Source organism: Podarcis filfolensis (genome assembly GCF_964270895.1).
Source record: "Podarcis filfolensis genome assembly, chromosome: W".
NCBI lineage: Eukaryota > Metazoa > Chordata > Lepidosauria > Squamata > Lacertidae > Podarcis > Podarcis filfolensis.
Genome location: NC_139619.1, coordinates 12,060,017 through 12,077,123, shown reverse-complemented (window position 1 = coordinate 12,077,123; position 17,107 = coordinate 12,060,017). Strand labels below are relative to the sequence as shown.

The 17,107-nt window shown below is 47.0% G+C and overlaps 1 protein-coding gene across 1 annotated transcript in view; it reads left to right on the top strand.

Moving 5' to 3' along the window:
- Nucleotides 1-1,441: 1,441 nt before the first annotated feature.
- LOC310753762 (inositol polyphosphate 5-phosphatase OCRL-like) overlaps nucleotides 1,442-17,107 on the top strand; it is a gene marked incomplete at both ends in the record, with an annotated part of 295,851 nt that continues 280,185 nt past the window's right edge. Inside the window, 12 exon segments of the mRNA XM_083595105.1 lie at nucleotides 1,442-1,459; nucleotides 1,546-1,673; nucleotides 1,756-1,793; nucleotides 1,796-1,978; nucleotides 5,689-5,837; nucleotides 6,544-6,643; nucleotides 6,751-6,953; nucleotides 8,458-8,496; nucleotides 10,295-10,398; nucleotides 11,827-11,962; nucleotides 12,841-13,095; nucleotides 13,948-14,105. Of these exon segments, the coding sequence (XP_083451231.1) occupies nucleotides 1,442-1,459; nucleotides 1,546-1,673; nucleotides 1,756-1,793; nucleotides 1,796-1,978; nucleotides 5,689-5,837; nucleotides 6,544-6,643; nucleotides 6,751-6,953; nucleotides 8,458-8,496; nucleotides 10,295-10,398; nucleotides 11,827-11,962; nucleotides 12,841-13,095; nucleotides 13,948-14,105 (1,511 nt within the window).

Below are 17,107 nucleotides of genomic sequence, written 5' to 3'. Positions count from 1 at the left end.
AGTACAGGGGATCTTGCTAGCTCTTCACCCCTGACTGGCCGAAGATGCCCATCTCTCTTCCATGCAGCTCCACAGCATGCCTGGATGATGACTCAGATGGAGCTGGACACACCATTCCTGAAGTATGCAATAATCTTGCAATTGTGGTGGACCAACTACATGCCAACAGGATGTCAGATTGAATGGGCCTTGGCCTGACCCAGCAAGGCTCTTCAAATGCGCTTATGTTCCCCTGACTTTGGGGACGCCTTGCAGGAGTCTCACCCGTCTCATGGCTATTCTTTTAGTGTGGACCAGTTCGACAAGCTCTCCCCCGAAAGCAGGTGCACCATCCAGAACATGCTGGCGCTGTAACTGAAGAAGAAAGCGAACACAGACCAGGAGGCAGGGACTTCTAGGGGAAGCGAGGCCTTCATGTGGGAAGCCTTGACTCCTCACGTGCTCCCCGGGATCAGCTTCGACCCCACCACCCAGTCTTCTGCTGCAGCACATGAGGATGGGCATTCCTCCCCTTTCAACCATCTGGCGGAGTCACTCTTCCCCCTGGCCCAGAACAGGAGGCTCCTTCCCAACACGCAGAATGCCTTGCACGTGATCGATGGGCCTGTGGTCACTGTGACATAGGCAGGGCCAGATTTATGTATAGGCTAAGTAGGCAGAAGCCTAGGGCCTCTAGATCTAGGGGGCCTCACCAGCCTGCCCGCTCCCCAACGCCACAGACAGTCTTCCCTCTCCCCAAATTGCAAACCCAATAATTCATTCATGGCATTTCTCCCCCATTTCAATGACATTTTGCTTCAAAAGGAAAGGTGGACTTGGAGAAGGCAAGCAAAATGCGAGGGAGATAGTGAAAGATACAGGAAATTGAATGCAGATTTCCAAAAAATAGCAAGGAGAGACAAGAGGGCCTTCTTAAATGAGCAATGCAAAGAAATAGAGGAAAACAACAGAATGGGAAGAACCAGAGATCTGTTCAAGAAAACTGGAGCTATGAAAGGAACATTTCATACAAAGATTACCATAATAAAGGACAAAGGTGGAAAGAACCTAACAGAAGCAGAAGACATCAAGAAGAGGTGGCAAGTATACACAGAGGGATTATACCAGAAAGATATGGATGTCTCATACACCCCAGGTAGTGTGGTTGCTGACCTTGAGCCTGACATCCTGGAGAGCAAAGTCAAATGGGCCTTAGAAAGCACTGCTAATAACAAGGCCAGTGGAAGTGATGATATTCCAGCTGAACTATTAAATTTTGTTAAAGATGATGCTGTTAAGGTGCTACACGCAATATGCCAGCAAGTTTGGAAAACTCAGCAGTGGCCAGAAGATTGGAGAAGACCAGTCTACCTCCTTTAGAGGAAAAGGCCTTGAGGGGAGGACCTGTTGCCTCCACAATCCTTCCTAAACGTGGATAAGCTGAGCGGCAATTGTCCGACAAATGTGGTGCTGTGCGGAGGCAGGAACATTTTCCTGCAGTTAAGTATTTTCTAAGTTCCTTTCCCGAAACTTCCCCAAACGGTTCTGAAGCCTCTCTAACCTCAGAAGTCTTTTCCTCTCTCGGGAATTCTGGGATTCGAGGATAACTTCATGGAGAAGGAAAGAAACCTGCAGAATCAGCAAATGAGTGCCCGCCGGGAGCCTCCACCCCCACCACTGCCACCAAGCAGGCTGTAAGTTGCCTTAGAGGTGTACTGTGCCCTCCCGCCTCCTTGCTTTTAAGGACTACTTGAGTTCTGTTCTCATCTCCCTGAGGCGTATCCGTGACAAGGAGAGCATGAGCAAGAAGCAACCCCAATGACCTACACTATGCGCCAGCTCTTTGTGCCTTCCACACATACGCAGTCCGGACAGAGAGAGGGACTCATCAAGCACGTCCTCGCCAAGAGAGAGAAGGAATATGTCAACACCCAGAATTTCAGGTCAGATCATGCAAAAGTGCAAACACCATGCAAAGACCAGTGGAACCTGTATCAGAGTTGGGGCTGGAGAAAGCGACATCTACATGACAGCTGTATTGTTGGATGCCAGGCAAAGTCTGTCCTGTTCACTCAGGCCACATGGGTGGGTAATGGAAAGTATTAGTTGTGGTGGGCAATTTCCCTTGGTGCCACATACTGAACCGTGGCTTCATATTATGAGCAGGACGGCAGCCTCTCCTCCAGGTTTGCACACCTCTCCCCCACCCCAAGCCTATTGGGAAGCTTCCACTTGGATTTTAAATTAACCACAGTTTGGTGTGTCCAGATTGTATGGTGGTTCATTTTACCAGCTTTGTAAACCCACGATTGGAAGTTGGCTTGTTTCAATGAGCCATGGTTCAAATGAAGCGGTTTGTGCAGCTTCAGACATTGTGACAAGATGCAGTTAATCCAAAACCGAAGCAAAACCTTTGGAACTCCTCCTAAAAGCTGTGCTGGAGGACAGGGAGGTGTGACCCCCCCCCCAACACTTGGTGTGGGTCATCCTTATAATGCTAAGCTTACTACTTCACACAAGGTTTTTGAGTTTTTGCTTTGGTTATTTCCTCGTACTGTTAGTAGTAAGGTCAAGGTAAAGGGACCCCTGACCAGGGGACTTCCGGGTTAGCGCCATCAGCAATGGCGGAGTTCCTCTGACCGAGAGGAACCCGCTCCGCGAAAATCGGGTCTTGCCGCCGCAGCGAAGGCGGAGACCCTTTAAAAATCCCAGGTGGAGGAAGCCTGGGAACGTGGGATTCGGCTGACACCAGGAGCGCCTCTCCTACTCGCAGGGAAACCCCTTTTTCGGGGATCCGATGCGACGTGGGGTGAGCGGCGCGGTGTTTTGAATCGACCGCTATATTTATGGAGTGAAGCCGCACAGTCGTTGCCGGAGAGCGCTTTTTCCTGTGGACAATTGGACTCTAAACAAGTACCCGTTTGTAGAACGGAAAATTGGATTAAGAAACATTTTAATTTGGCACTGAAGCGGGAAGGTTCTAAACAGGAAGTCCGCCTTCCGCTTTTGTAAATAGACTAAAGCAAAAATTGTGCAAGCTAAAGCCTGGAAAGTCGTATATAAAGGTCTAAATTTCCTTCGGTTTTAACCACCAAAACCCCTCTTGGAAGCAGGAGAAAAGAGGGGGGATTTTGATTGTCCAAGACTGCAGGAGAGAGAGTTAAGAAAGATAAATTTCCACCGTCTCAAACCTGGGAATGGGGTGTCAGAGACAGAAATTTTTTGGGAAGTTCATTGACTGTGAATGGAACGTTTTTTGACAGATAGCTAATGAAGAGAAACAAATTGCTTCCAATGTTGCCTTTTGCATCTTAAAGAAACAAAAAAATTGAAAAATGAAAGTAATTTTCTTTTGTTGGACCTGCTTTCAAAAGATGGATACAAATAGAAATTGTCTCCTCTAGAGGGAGCTTGTTAAATTGTTGCTGGAGTTGATCTGGGGATTTCACAGCTGTGGAGATTAGGATCGTGGGACCAGATCATGGGACCTTGAATAAAAATGTGTTTAGAAGAAGTTTTGGTGCTTGCTTTTTGCAAGACAAGTGCTTTGTTGGACCAGATGCATGAGAAGATGGATTTGATGACTGTTGCAGTCAAAAACTTTGGACAAACAGCGAATACTTATATAGAAACCATTCAGGAACCAACCCAGGAACCTGTTTTGACAGGGCAAGTGCAAATGCAGAAGACAATGGAGGAGGTTGCTGTCGAACCTCAAGTAACACAAATGGAGAGACCCGAGGCCCTGCAGGAGCATAAGCCACTGTTCTTGAAGATTGAATCTGGAGTGGGCCAGGGGGGGTCTGGAGTTGTGGGGGCTCTTAATTTTGGAGGGACTTTGAAACATGCTTTTAAATACTTTCTGGACTACACTGCTGACTGTGGGGAATGGGACTGTGGGGAATGGGCTGATCTGCTGAGGGGAGATGGAGATATTTTCGGCTTGGAGTCTCTCCGAGACCTACTCCTCAATGAGAAAGGAAAGAAACTAGGAAAGAGACCAACAAAAGACAAGGTAAAGTGCAGGTATAAACAAGAAGAAGATCTGCAGAAGGGACATGGAAAGGACTTAAGAGCCTCGGACATAAGATTACCAGGTTGATGGACTAGATGGAATGGACAGTAAGGACTGACCTAACCCGAGACCAGGAAGAAGAGACGTTGGATGAAGATTGGAAGAAAGTTTTCAAAAATTTATTTTGGGAATTAGTGTAAAATTAATGAGTATTAGGAAAAATGTTGGAATGAAACTATTTGGCTTTAGTAGAAATGATATAAGGAGTTATGTATAAATAAGTATTAAGTTTTAAGCTTTAAGGTATTTTATGGTAAGATAAGGTTAAAATAAATTAAGGTAAATTGAACGACAGAATATAGTGAAAGATGGAAAGGATTTGCTGAGTTAATTAATAGGTTAAACTGTTAAGATAAATTACCCAATAAAAATTGAGAAAGATGGAAAGAATTTGCTGAAACAAATAACTAAACTAGAATACAAAAAGGGAGGTGTGAGGAGGTCGATGAAACAAGTAAATGAAAGAAAAAGATATGGAATATTGGATGTGTTTTTATTGTTATTGTTATTGTTGTATTGGTTTTTATGGTTTTTTTTCCTTTGTTTTTTATGTATTGTAATGTATGTTTTGTTAATTCTTTGTTGTTTTCTTTTCTTCTTTTTTCTGTAACTTTTAAACTTCTAATAAATATATATTATTTTTTTTTTAAGGGACCCCTGACCATTAGGTCCAGTCATGGCCGATTCTGGGGTTGCAGCGCTCATCTCGCTTTATTGGCCAGGGAGCCGGCGTGCAGCTTCCGGGTCATGTGGCCAGCATGACTAAGCCGCTTCTGGCGAACCAGAGCAGCACACGGAAACAACGTTTACCTACCCGCCAGAGTGGCACCTATTGATCTACTTGTACTTGGACGTGCTTTCGAACTGCTAGGTTGGCAGGAGCAGGGACCAAGCAACGGGAGCTCACCCCATCACGGGGATTCGAACTGCCGACCTTCTGATCTGCAAGTCCTAGGCTCTGTGGTTTAACCCACAGCGCCACCCGTGTCCCACTGTTAGTAGTACCCAGTGACCATTTGTTTTTCATGCCTGCTTTTATGATATGTTTATCAGTATGTGGTTAGCAGCTTCAGATGCTACTGTTTTACAGAGGCTGTTTAGCTTGCTCTTTTTACCCCTTTACTAGACAGGCTGTATTTCTGTGCTGTTTTCAGAGTGGGGAATGCCCATTCCTTCATGGCCAGCATGGAAACACAGAAGGCTAGCCATTTAGGAGGTTTGCAAAGAGGACAAGGGTGTTACGGGGTAATCTTCTAGCAAACAAGCTTGGCACAGCAGATCTGAGAGGTGGTTTTCTGCTCCCGGAAAGCCAGCCTGGAAACCAGGTTGCCAGGTGAAGGAAGAAGGGAGAGATCAACCAACTCACTTGCCTTCAAAGAATTTCTGGTTGCCTGTGGCTACTGGGATAGTGCTTAAATATCAGGCTGGCTGACACATCTTAAAAAATACAAGGAAAAAGCTTTTTTTCTTTCATTAGCAAAGCTCCTTTGGGGCCCAGAATAGCTAAGCTGAGGAAGAAGTGGCTGGTATTATTTGTTTGTTCTTGGTCCTGATCTTGCCTGCCCTTGCACACTCCGGTTGTCTTTGCATATTTAACCAGCACGTCTGTTCCGATTGGAGTCCTATTCCTGCAGTTCCACATCCTTCTCTTTGGCACTTGGGCATTCGGTTCCAGGAGCTGGACCTGAGCACAGAGGCTTTCTTCTACTTGGACTCGGCAAAGGAGCAAGAGTGGCTGACAGCTGTGGAAAAGGCTTTGCGTTCCAAATCCAAGTACAAGAAAGTAAGTCCAACCCCACCCATTTCTTCAGCAGCCAGACAGCTGTCAGGAGCTGGAGTGAGGAGGAGGATGTCAGCAAGAAAAAACACCTGGTGTCAGTGGTGTTTTATTCAAAAGAAGCCAACGTTCTTTATTCAAAGAAACCCAAACCGTGCAGGCCTCGTGATCACAGAAACCTTTCCCAACAGGTCTTGCCCCAGTGAGGTAGTTGTGAAGGCTGAAGGTTGCTACCCTCCCACCACTCTCTGAAGTCTCCTCCTCCCCCTGGTCCTTCCCAAGCAACCTGAGACTTTGACACCTTGCCTGTCTTTGCTCCCTCCTCTTAATTTCTCTGTGTTCTGGGAGACCAGCAGGGAGGGGAGCTGATCGCAGCAGGATGGGGAGACCCCCTGGCTTCTTCAGCAGCCTGCCTGATCTCTGCCTCTTGACCCCCGCCTCCAGCCTCCACTTCTGCCTCGGATTCTGGACTGCTGTTTGCCACAGAATCTTCCTGCCCTCCTGCCTCTTCAGTTTCCAACACCTCCTCTTGCTCACAGTCTGCTCCCTCTTCTCCCTCTGACGACCCCCCACCAGTTCCCTGGCTCTGAGCCTTCTTCCCTTGAGGGATCCCCAATTGGTGCCACCTGCCACTCCTATCTGCATCCAGCCGGCCCAGGACAGCAAGCAATGAACAGAGCTGGTAGACATCCCAGTACCTTGCATCTTCTAGGTGCAGCTGGTGCTCATCTTTGTCAGGAAGGACCAGCTCAGCCGCATCAAGGAAGTGATGAGGGAGACAGTGGGCACAGGCATCATGGGGAAGATGGGGAGTAGACTCTGACAGCGGAATTCCCCCCGTCTATCTTTTTGTCTGTCTATCTGTTTTTCTAATCTCTGCCAACCAGTTTCCCCCTCTTTCCTGCTTGCTCACTAACAGCCATCTTTGCTCCGCCCCTGCAGGATAACAAGGGGTGTGTGGCCGTGAGGCTTGTCTGCAACAATACCAGCTTCTGCATCATCAATTCCCACCTTGCTGCCCACGTGGAAGACTTTGGGCGCCGAAACGAGGATTACAAGGATATCTGTGCCCAGATGAGCTTCCTGCCCCCTGACCAGGGTCTGCCGCAGCTGACAATCATGAAACACGAGTGCGTTTCGAGGGCTTGGAGGGAGAGAGCCTTGGCTGATGTAACTTGTTGGTCTCCGCTATCTGGAGAAGCAAATTGAGTCACGTTTCTGCAACTTTCCTGCCTGTGTGTAGCTCAGGGTAGGCAGCATTTGTTGTTGTTTAGTTGTTTAGTCGTGTCCGCCTCTTCATGACCCCATGGACCAGAGCACGCCAGGCCCTCCTGTCTTCCACTGCCTCCCGCAGTTTGGTCAAACTCATGCTGGTAGCTTCAAGAACACTGTCCCACCATCTCATCCTCTGTCGTCCCCTTCTCCTTGTGCCCTCCATCTTTCCCAACATCAGAGTCTTTTCCAGGGAGTCTTCTCATGAGGTGGCCAAAGTCTTGGAGCCTCAGCTTCAGGATCTGTCCTTCCAGTGAGCACTCAGGGCTGATTTCCTTCAGAATGGATAGGTTTGATCTTCTTGCAGTCCATGGGACTCTCAAGAGTCTCCTCCAGCACCAGAATTCAAAAGCATCAATTCTTCGGTGATCAGCCTTCTTTATGGCAGGCAGCATAGTGCTCTCCAAATGTTGATAGACCAAAATTCCCATAATTGCTAAGAATTGGCCTTGCTGACTGGGGCTCATGAGAGTTCCACTTCAGCAACACCAGGAGGGTGCAGTGTCGGCGATCCCTGCTGCTGCAGCTGCACCACTAAGGTTTCTACTAGAGCAGCCAGTAGAGAGCAAGATAAACCGAGTGGCAGAGATGTATTAGATTAGATTATAGCAAATGTGGGCAACTTCTCCAGTGATCGGGGTGGGAGTTGCAGTTTGTTAAGGGCAGTAACGCAAAAGCAGAGCGGCCATTTTGCATGGAGAAGGTTCCCGGCTCAGTCACCACTGTGTGCAGATAGGGCTGGGCATGATCTCTGCCTGAAAGCTGCTGCCAGTCCATGTAGTCAGTCCTGAGCTTGATGGGTCAATGGTCTGCCTCAATATAAGGTAGCTTCCTATGTTCCTGAGTACTACAGCAGGGTTTGGAGGGCCACAAGAGCCCTGCCCATGAATTCAAGAACCAGGGGAAATTCTAAAAGTCTTTGCTGAAAGGACATCAAAGCAGGGGCCAGGTGAACCTCTTTGGGAGATTATTCTGAAAGGTAGGGTGCCATGACTGAAAAGGCCCTGCCATGCTTGAAAGAGCAGGAGTTCCCTGGGAAAGGGCTGCCCCTGCTAAAGATTCTAGTCAGTGGAGAGGCAGTGCAAACATAAGTGGGCCTTCTTCTGGTACCCTTTTCCCAAACCTTGAAACACTTGAAAGGCCAAATGGGATGCTCTGAATTGGGCCTGGAAGCAGTTCAAGAGCCAGTCTAGTTCACAGAGCACTAGCCTAATATGATCATACTGCCCAATCCTAGTTATCAGTCTTACTACATATTGCACGAAGTGGCAGCAGGCTGCCCCCCGCCCCCCAACCCCGTGAGCTAGCCTGTAGCTGTGGTTGCTTTGCTTTTTTCCAGCATTGTCATCTGATCACTAAAAATCAGCTTCAGAGACTTCTGATCTACGACCAGGTGAGAGACATCTTTGTGTTATATGTGGTGGTTTAGGATTTTGCCCTGTTTATTTCCTTTGTATGGGATACCCCAGCCTAGGCTAGAGAAACCACTTTCAGGCAGTTAGGAGCAAAGTGTAGCTATAACATAGGATGACTGCGACTTCTACAAATGCTTTTTAAGGTTGCAGGTTTGTGCAACCTGAATTAGAAGCAAGTCCCAATTAAGTTGGAGGGTTGCCTTGGAATAAGTAGGACTGCTCTGCAATTTCCCAGTTAGAGGGCTTTCCTAGCTCAGCACACGCTCCAGATGTTGTTGGACTCCCATCAGCCCCAGCATAGCTGCTGTCCAGCAATATCTAAAGGTCTAAGGTTTCCTGCTCTAGGTTTTGCATCTGTCTGGAAAATCTGTGTTGCTCACATGTTCTTATCAGCAGAGACTTCCATTAAGTCCAATTAAATTGCTGGTGCTTTTTGTTTTACATTTTTCTCTCCAAGGTTTGTGTGTTCATCATGTTGACGACCTTTCTCCCACTTGGCATAAGGATCATTGGTATTTTGTGTTGAAACAGAGGCCTGATTGCTGCACCTTATGGTGGATTTAAACTCTGTGAGCGTAGTCATGCCTTAGCTCTTTGAGAAGGATGCTGCAAGGAAGGCAAGGGGGGGCAGCCTCAGACTTCCAACATATGCAAAACCATCATAAAACATTAAAAACTTCCCTAAAGGCTGTATAGTTACTTATCTCCTTGACATCTGACGAGAGGGTTTCCCACAGGGCAGGTGCCACTACTCAGAAGGCCCTCTGCCTGGTTCCCTGTAACTTCGCTTCTCACAGTGAGGAAACCGCCAGAAGGCCCTCGGTGCTGGACCCTGATGCCTGGGCTGAACAATGGGGATGGAGACACTCTTTCAGGGCTGAGGCCATTTAGGGCTTTAAAGGATGCAAAAGGATGGTTTTGCAGTTGCTCTTAGTGTTGGGGTGTATTCTGGTGGTTGTTAACAGTTTGTATGGATTATTGGTACATATAACATTGCATATTGTAGGTATGGCTAACCTGTGGTCTGCCAGATGTTACTGAGCTGCAGTTCCTGTTGGCTCCAGCCATCATGGCCAGTAATCAGGGATGATGGGAATTGTAGTTCTGCAGCATTGTGAGGGCCACGTGTCTGCTGCTCCTGAGTTAGAGGATTTTCCTGTCGTGTGATGCAGCAAAGTAATTTAACATGACATAGGGCAAAAATGCACAAGCATCCTGTACCTTTAAGAATTGTGTATAAGATAGGATTTCAGCAGGTATACCGCTTTTTTTCCACCTGGCTAACCTACTAGTAGGGACGCGGGTGGCGCTGTGGGTTAATCCACAGAGCCTAAGGCTTGACGATCAGAAGGTTGGCGGTTCGAATCCCCGCGACGGAGTGAGCTCCTGTTGCTCGGTCCCTGCTCCTGCCAACCTAGCGGTTCGAAAGCACATCAAAGTGCAAGTAGATCAATAGGTACCGCTCCGGCAGGAAGGTAAATGCCGTTTCTGTGTGCTGCTCTGGTTCACCAGAAGCGGCTTAGTCATGCTGGCCACATGACCCGGAAGCTGTATGCCGGCTCCCTCGGCCAATAAAGCGAGATGGGTGCCACAACCCCAGAGTCGGTAACGCCTGGACCTAATGGTCAGGGGTCCCTTTACCTTTACCTTTAACTTTAACCTACTAGTACTTCACCTTGGTCTTCCAGCACAACAGTGGCTGTTAATAGACTCCATTGTCGGGCAACAGGGGGTCTTCTGCTTCTCTGCTGATAAGCGATTTCTTTTTGGCTTTAGCTAAACATTCAGCGTAACCAAAAGACAGCTTTTGCTGATTTCACAGAGGGAGAGATCAAGTTCATCCCGACGTACAAATTCGACTCTAAAACAGATCCTGCTTGATAGTTGAGCCTTTGTAAGTAAGTCCTCTCAATCATTCTTCTGCAAGGCTTGTTTGTTTTTCCTAGTTTGCTGAGATGCTAGTAGGGTCCTGCCTTTCCATCCTCCTGAGCAGGCTAGTAACAAATGGCTTTCTGCTAAGCAAGCTGTTGGAGGAGGGCTAGAGTTGAGGGCTGGACGGATTTCCTTTCCTCTACAGCCAGAATGGACACCAAGCCATGGAGGAAGAGAGAGATCCAGCTCTCCTTCACCTGCTCACTTTGCTTGCATGGAATTCCGGGTTGCCAAAGGCTGCTAGGCGAGTTGTGAAATGCAAGGCTGTGATATGTTGTCTTCCTCAAGCCATCCCTGCTCTGGAAATGTTTTGGCTCCTTTTCCCCACATTTGTCCTGATAACCAGCATCCTCTGTTTCATGGCGTGTATAAGCGGTGTTGCAGTTCCTTGAAAGGTGCAGCAGGCTGAATGAGAATCCTCTTTGTGTCAAGGAAGTCTGGGAATTAGACTTGGTGCTCTCTCAAGAAGAGTCTGCCAGGGCATAAGAGCATGAGAGCAGCCCTGCTGGATCAGGCCATTGGTCCATCTGGCCCAGCATCCTGTTCTCACATTGGCCAATGAGATGCCTCTTGGGGAGCCCACAAACAGGACCTGGGTGCAACAGCATGCTCCCCTCCTCCAAGCCATACTGCTTCTCTTGGTGGAGTATGTTCTGTGGCCATTATGGCTAGTAGCCATTGAGCCTCACCAGCCATGATTTGGCATATTCTTGTGGTTCTTGACAACTGTCAGAAGCCACCTAGGCCTGCTAGTTTCATTGCTCTTGCTGTGGTAATGGGGAAATCAAAAGGACAGGCGGAACATGTAGTGACGAAGCTGGAAAATGGCAGGCTCCTTTGGGCAGCATTTCAGGTGCCAGAAAGGGTCTGTTGGATCACTGAAAAAATAGTGTCTGAACAAGAATAACGGGGCCCCTTGCTTTGGGGAAGGATCATCATTTGGTGGTGTGCCATATGCTTTGTATGCAGACTCTCTAGTTGAAAGGCACCTCCACCTGAAAAAGGATTGGGCCACAGAGAGCTGCTGCCAGCCAGAGTAGACTTAATTAATGAATTGTGGGGTTGGAAGGGATCACGAGGGTCATCTAGTCCAACCCCCTGCAATGTAGGAATCCAAACTGGGGGAGGTCAGAAATTCATTCTGACCTGATAGAAGGCAGCTTTTGATTTCCTGACAACTCTCTCCATGAGGCAAAATGCCTGCACACCTGCAAGGTCCGCCCCTTCAGAAGTTGGACTCCCAAGCCCCATCATCTCCAGCTCTTGACCGTGGTCAAGATCACAGGCCGTGTGTGGAGCCAAAGTTGGACTGTGTGAGCCTTGTGTGTTGCCTCAGCCAGTCCAACAGTCCTGGTGTCTCTCCTGTCTCCTTGCAGTGGGAAGTGCCGTGTGCCAGCATGGTGTGAGCCAATCCTCTGGAGAGGAGGCAGCGTGAATCAGCTCAGCTACCGAAGCCACATGGAATTGAAAAGGAGCGACCACAAGCCCGTCAGCTCCCTCTTCCTCACAGGGGTAACACCTGCCCTGGCCAGGGCTATCGTCTATTCAGGGTTTTTAGTTGCCTGCTATGTGGCACCTCCTCGAATCTGGGCAGGCCCTGACCAACAACCAGACCCCTTTCCACAGAGCTCCTCTTTGGCAAATGACTTCCGGTGCAAGGAGTGGGCAGGTTTTGGCTCTGTTAAATCCCTAGGCTTCCATTCTCCACTCTTCTGAGTACACGCTGCTCCTGCAGGCATGGCAGACCACATGGGCTGAACTGTATACCTTAACCGTTGGCTCCATTCATGCAATGGAGCTTCTGTGGTACTTGGCTTGGAGCATTTGGCTTCAGCCCATTGGCTCTGGAAGTCACAGCCGCTGCCATGCTAGGGAAGCTCTCAGAGTTACAGTACTTGCCTCTTTCAGGGCTGGGAACAGGGGGGTGCATCAGGCCTTTCTGCTCTTAACTCATACCCCCCCCTTTAGTCCATAGCCCCAGCAAATGTGCTCTGCCCCCCCCACCCATAGGTGAAGGTAAAGACGAATAGGATCCTCTCCAACCCCTTAAAGAGGGTTTGCTGCAAAAAGACCAGGGGGAAAAGAAGCCCTTGGCCCATCTAGCTCAGTCTTGATTTCCAGGGGATCTCTCCCAGCCCTACCTGGAGATGCTGGGGATAGAACCTGGGACCTTTGCATGCAAGGCAGATGCCCTTCCACTGAGCGGCAGCCTCTTCCTCTTCCTCGCAGGCAAAGACTCCAGGGGTAGCCAGCGTGGTGCCCTCCAGATGCTGGACTACAACTCCCATCATCCCCAGCCAACATGGCCAGTGGCAAGTGCAGCAATATCTGGAGAGCCCCACGTGGACCTGTTGCATGTGCAGTCCCCTAAATGAGAGCCCGGGGCCAAGGACAAACTTCCCCCTGGAGCACGTTTCCTTGCCTCTGCTGAAGGCAAGCACTCTCTCTCTCCCCCCCCCCCTTTTGCTCTGCAGTTTCCGTTTGAGAATGTGAAGTTCCGGCAGCTGCAGAAGGAGAAGTTCCAGATCACAAACAACGGGCAGGTCACCCTCCACTTCTCCTTTATCCCCAAGCTCAGTGACAGCCAGTATTGGAAGCCATGGCTTCGCGCTGAGCCCTGCGAGGGATACTTGGAGCCCAGCGCTTCTCTCTCTGGAATCGTAGAACTGTAGAGTTGGAAAGGGACCCCAAGGGTCATCTAGGGAAGGCCTTGGTTTCCTTTTCATCCCCCCTTTTCTCCTCCTCTTTCCAACCCTCCTCCATCAAACCTTGGGAGTTTGGTAGAGCAGGGGAGGCTTAACATTTGTGGGCTGCATTGCCCCATGCTCAAGCCTCCAAGGGCCATACGTCAAAGCAGCTGAGCCCAAAGTGTAAAAGTGTGTGTGACCAGCTTTAAACAAAGACACACACACAAATGAATTGAAGCCAAACAATGCTGGAGGGTCCCAAAACACCTTTTGGCATCGCAGGGAACCAGTGAGAGCAGTCCGTCAAAAAATTACTTTTTTAAAACAATGCGTATTTTTATGTTGTGGAGGCACAAAAATATCTTGGGGATCATATAGAACTAGCCAAACTTTTAAAAACTCAATGAAATGTAAACTAAAAAAGAAAGTTACATTGGGGGCGCAAAAATCCTTTAGGAGACAAATAAATGCTTTCCCTTTTTATATTCTTTTGTTAGGATCACTTTCTCTCACCCCCCAGTATCCTGTCACCATCTTCTGTGCAGCTGCTGCTTTGGAGGACTAGAGAGGAAAGTGGGGTGGGGGTGGGAACTGAGTCGCTTCTGTTCCTAATTCTTGAAGCTAAGGTTTCCCCCATACACCTGTGAGAACAGGATGCTGTACTAGATGGGCCATTGGCCTGATCCAGCAGCCTCCTATTGTGTCCTTCTTCTGTTCAATTATTCACCGTCTTAACTTTTAATTTACAGACAAGCCAACATGGCTGTGCCAAAGAGTGTATCTACCTGACCTCCTCCCGTTTTAGGTGAGACGGTGGACATTTCCCTGGATGTGTACGTCAGCAAGGAAGAGAAGATTGAGGCTATCTTTGTCCTTCACCTTGACCGTGGCAAGGACTATTTCCTCACCATCAGTGGGAGCTACCTACCAAGCTGCTTCGGGACCTCCTTGGAAGCCTTGTGCTGGATGTCTACCCTTCCCACTCTGCTTGCCTGCTTGAAAAACAGCTGCTCTTCCACTCAGAAATGTGGGGGCTGGGGGTCCTCCACTGCATTCAGCTTCAGCTTCTGTAGCTGTGCATCCGCTTCCTGTGTGCTGTTCATACCCTTTGTTTGCCTTGACTGAGTCATCCCAGGTTCTGGTCCTCCCACCTGCCCTTTCGCAGGGCCACTGAACCGTGTGCATTTCCCTGCCATCTGCCCAGATACTGTTCAGCCAACGGGCTGTTTCTTTCTCTTCTCAGGGCCTGTGCCATTAACACCCTTGGTTGTCTTTTGCTCTTGCCTTCCTCCTCTGATCTCAAGGAGAAGACAGCTTCCTAGAAAAGGTAACAGTTGGTTTGCTATCCTCTAGATGTTCTTGTAGCGGGCTCAAATCAGGTACAGGCAACGCCCCGTTTACACGGGGGTTGCGTTCCGAGGTACCGTGCGTTTAAATGAAATTGCGTATATTGGGGACAGCATTGGAAAAGCCTGCAAACACCCTCTAAACTTCTGGAAACCCTTTTGAAAGGCCTTTTGAAAACCAGCAGCCTCCCTGCAAAACTCCTTGCTCCAAATCTACACAGGCCTGAGAGGTCGGTGCCAAAGCTCCTGGGAGGGAGTCGAGATGCTGTTTCCATGCCACTTTGCTGCTTTTGTGCTCTTGGGGGTGTAGCACCCTGCTTGTGGTTAACGCTTAGCTGGAATGAAATATTCAATGCAGCAATAGAGAAATTAAAATAATAATTTATTTGTCAGACAAATAAATGATAGGCACAGTGGTATATGGTTACCAAAGCTCTGCCCACTCCAGCCCTGATGGTCAGCACTTATATTTCCTCAGCCCAGCCCCCTTGCTCCTCCTTTGGCTGCCTCTGTCCAATCAGCCTGGTTGAAATTCCTATTGGCTGTTTGCTAGAACCAATCATAAAAGATACACCCATTTCCTATTACCTTTTATGGGAGACAAACAGCTATATTTCCTTCTATCCATAAATGGCAGACAAGTAGCCATATATCTTACATTTGCCTCGACAAGGCACCTTAATTACCAGATCACCTTTTGCCCCTTTCCCCTCCATTCCAAAATAGATGGCTAAAACAGAGGGCTCATGGTATTAAATTTTTGTCTAAACAGAGATCTTGGGTTCACATTCTCACACACCATCAATGAAATAAGAATCTAACATAAGAATCTAACATTTCTTACTTTCTAAATCCTTTGCATATTTACATTTAAGCCAACAAATCTCATACATTAACATAGACAGCTTTTTAGAAGAAAAGGTCTTTGCAAAGTAAAAAAGGAACTCAGTAAAAATAGCTTCAAAAGAAACCTCTTCAGTTTACACCCCCCTTTCCCGGCCAGCTGCTTTTCCCATTAGCTCTTGCCCTTTAACCTTAGGAAAATGTGGCTAGTCTCTAATGGGAATCACATGGTATTATTTTCTGTTAAACAATAAATCTTACTATTTACAAACTCTTAATTAGTGTTTTTGCAGCTGTTTAGGAAGATAAACATCTGCCAAAGTACTTAGCCAGCTGCTTTTCTGCCTGGGATAAAACATTTGCAAATCTTTATTTATTTATTTTTTAAAAGATATTTATTAGGGTTTTACAAAAAACAGAGATTTACAGAATGACAAGAAAACAAAGAAAAGGAAAAATACAAAAAATACAAAGGTACATAGAAAGAAAAAAAAGAAAATACAAAATACAAAAAGCAAATAGATAAGGGAAAATTAAAAAGCAAATCCATTTTTTGATATCTTTAAGCTCATTTGCTTGTTTCCTTGACCTCCTCACACCTCCCCTTTTTGTATTCCCATTTACATAATCAATTCAGCACATCCTTATCCTCTTTCATTTATCTTAACTCTATATCATAACATATTATACCTCTATATTTTCATCCATTTATCAATTCATTTTTGCATATTCTTATTAACTTTTGTTGCTAATTACCACTTATTGCCAATCCAAACATAATTTTAACATTCATTAATTTTACAATATTTCTGAAGATAGTCTTTAAATTTCTTCCAGTCTTCCTCCACCACCTCTTCTCCCAGGTCTCGGATTCTGCCAGTCATTTCCGCCAATTCCATATAGTCCATCATCTTCATCTGCCACTCTTCCAGGGTGGGTAGGTCTAGTGTCTTCCAATACTTTGCAATAAGTATTCTTGCTGCTGTTGTTGCATACATAAAGAAAGTTCTATCCTTCTTTGGCACCAATTGGCCGACTATGCCCAGGAGAAAGGCCTCTGGTTTCTTCAGGAAGGTATATTTAAATACCTTTTTCATTTCATTATATATCATCTCCCAGAAAGCCTTAATCCTTGGGCACGTCCACCAAAGGTGAAAGAAGGTACCTTCATTTTCTTTACATTTCCAACATTTATTATCGGGCAAATGATAGATTTTTTGCAAGCTTGACTGGTGTCATGTACCACCTGTATATCATTTTCATAATATTCTCTCTTAGGGCATTACATGCCGTAAATTTCATACCTGTGGTCCACAACTGTTCCCAGTCAGCAAACATATCTTGTGCCCATTTAATCATTGCAGATTTAACCGTTTCATCCTGCGTGTTCCATTTTAGCAGCAAGTTATACATTCTTGAAAGTGTCTTAGTTTTGGGATCTAACAGTTCAGTTTCCAATTTTGATTTTTCCACCTGGAAGCCAATTTTTTTGTCCAAATTGTAAGCCTCCCTTATTTGATAATAGTGAAGCCAGTCTCGCACTTTATCTTTTAATTTCTCAAAACTCTGCAGTTTTAATCTATCTCCCTCTTGTTCCAGAATTTCCCAATATTTTGGCCATTTGGCCTCCATATTGAGCTTTTTCTGAGCCTTTGCTTCCATTGGTGACAACCACCTTGGGGTTTTATTCTCCAATAAGTCTTTATATCTTATCCAAACATTAAACAATGCTTTCCTGACAATATGGTTTTTAAATGCTTTATGTGCTTTAACCTTGTTGT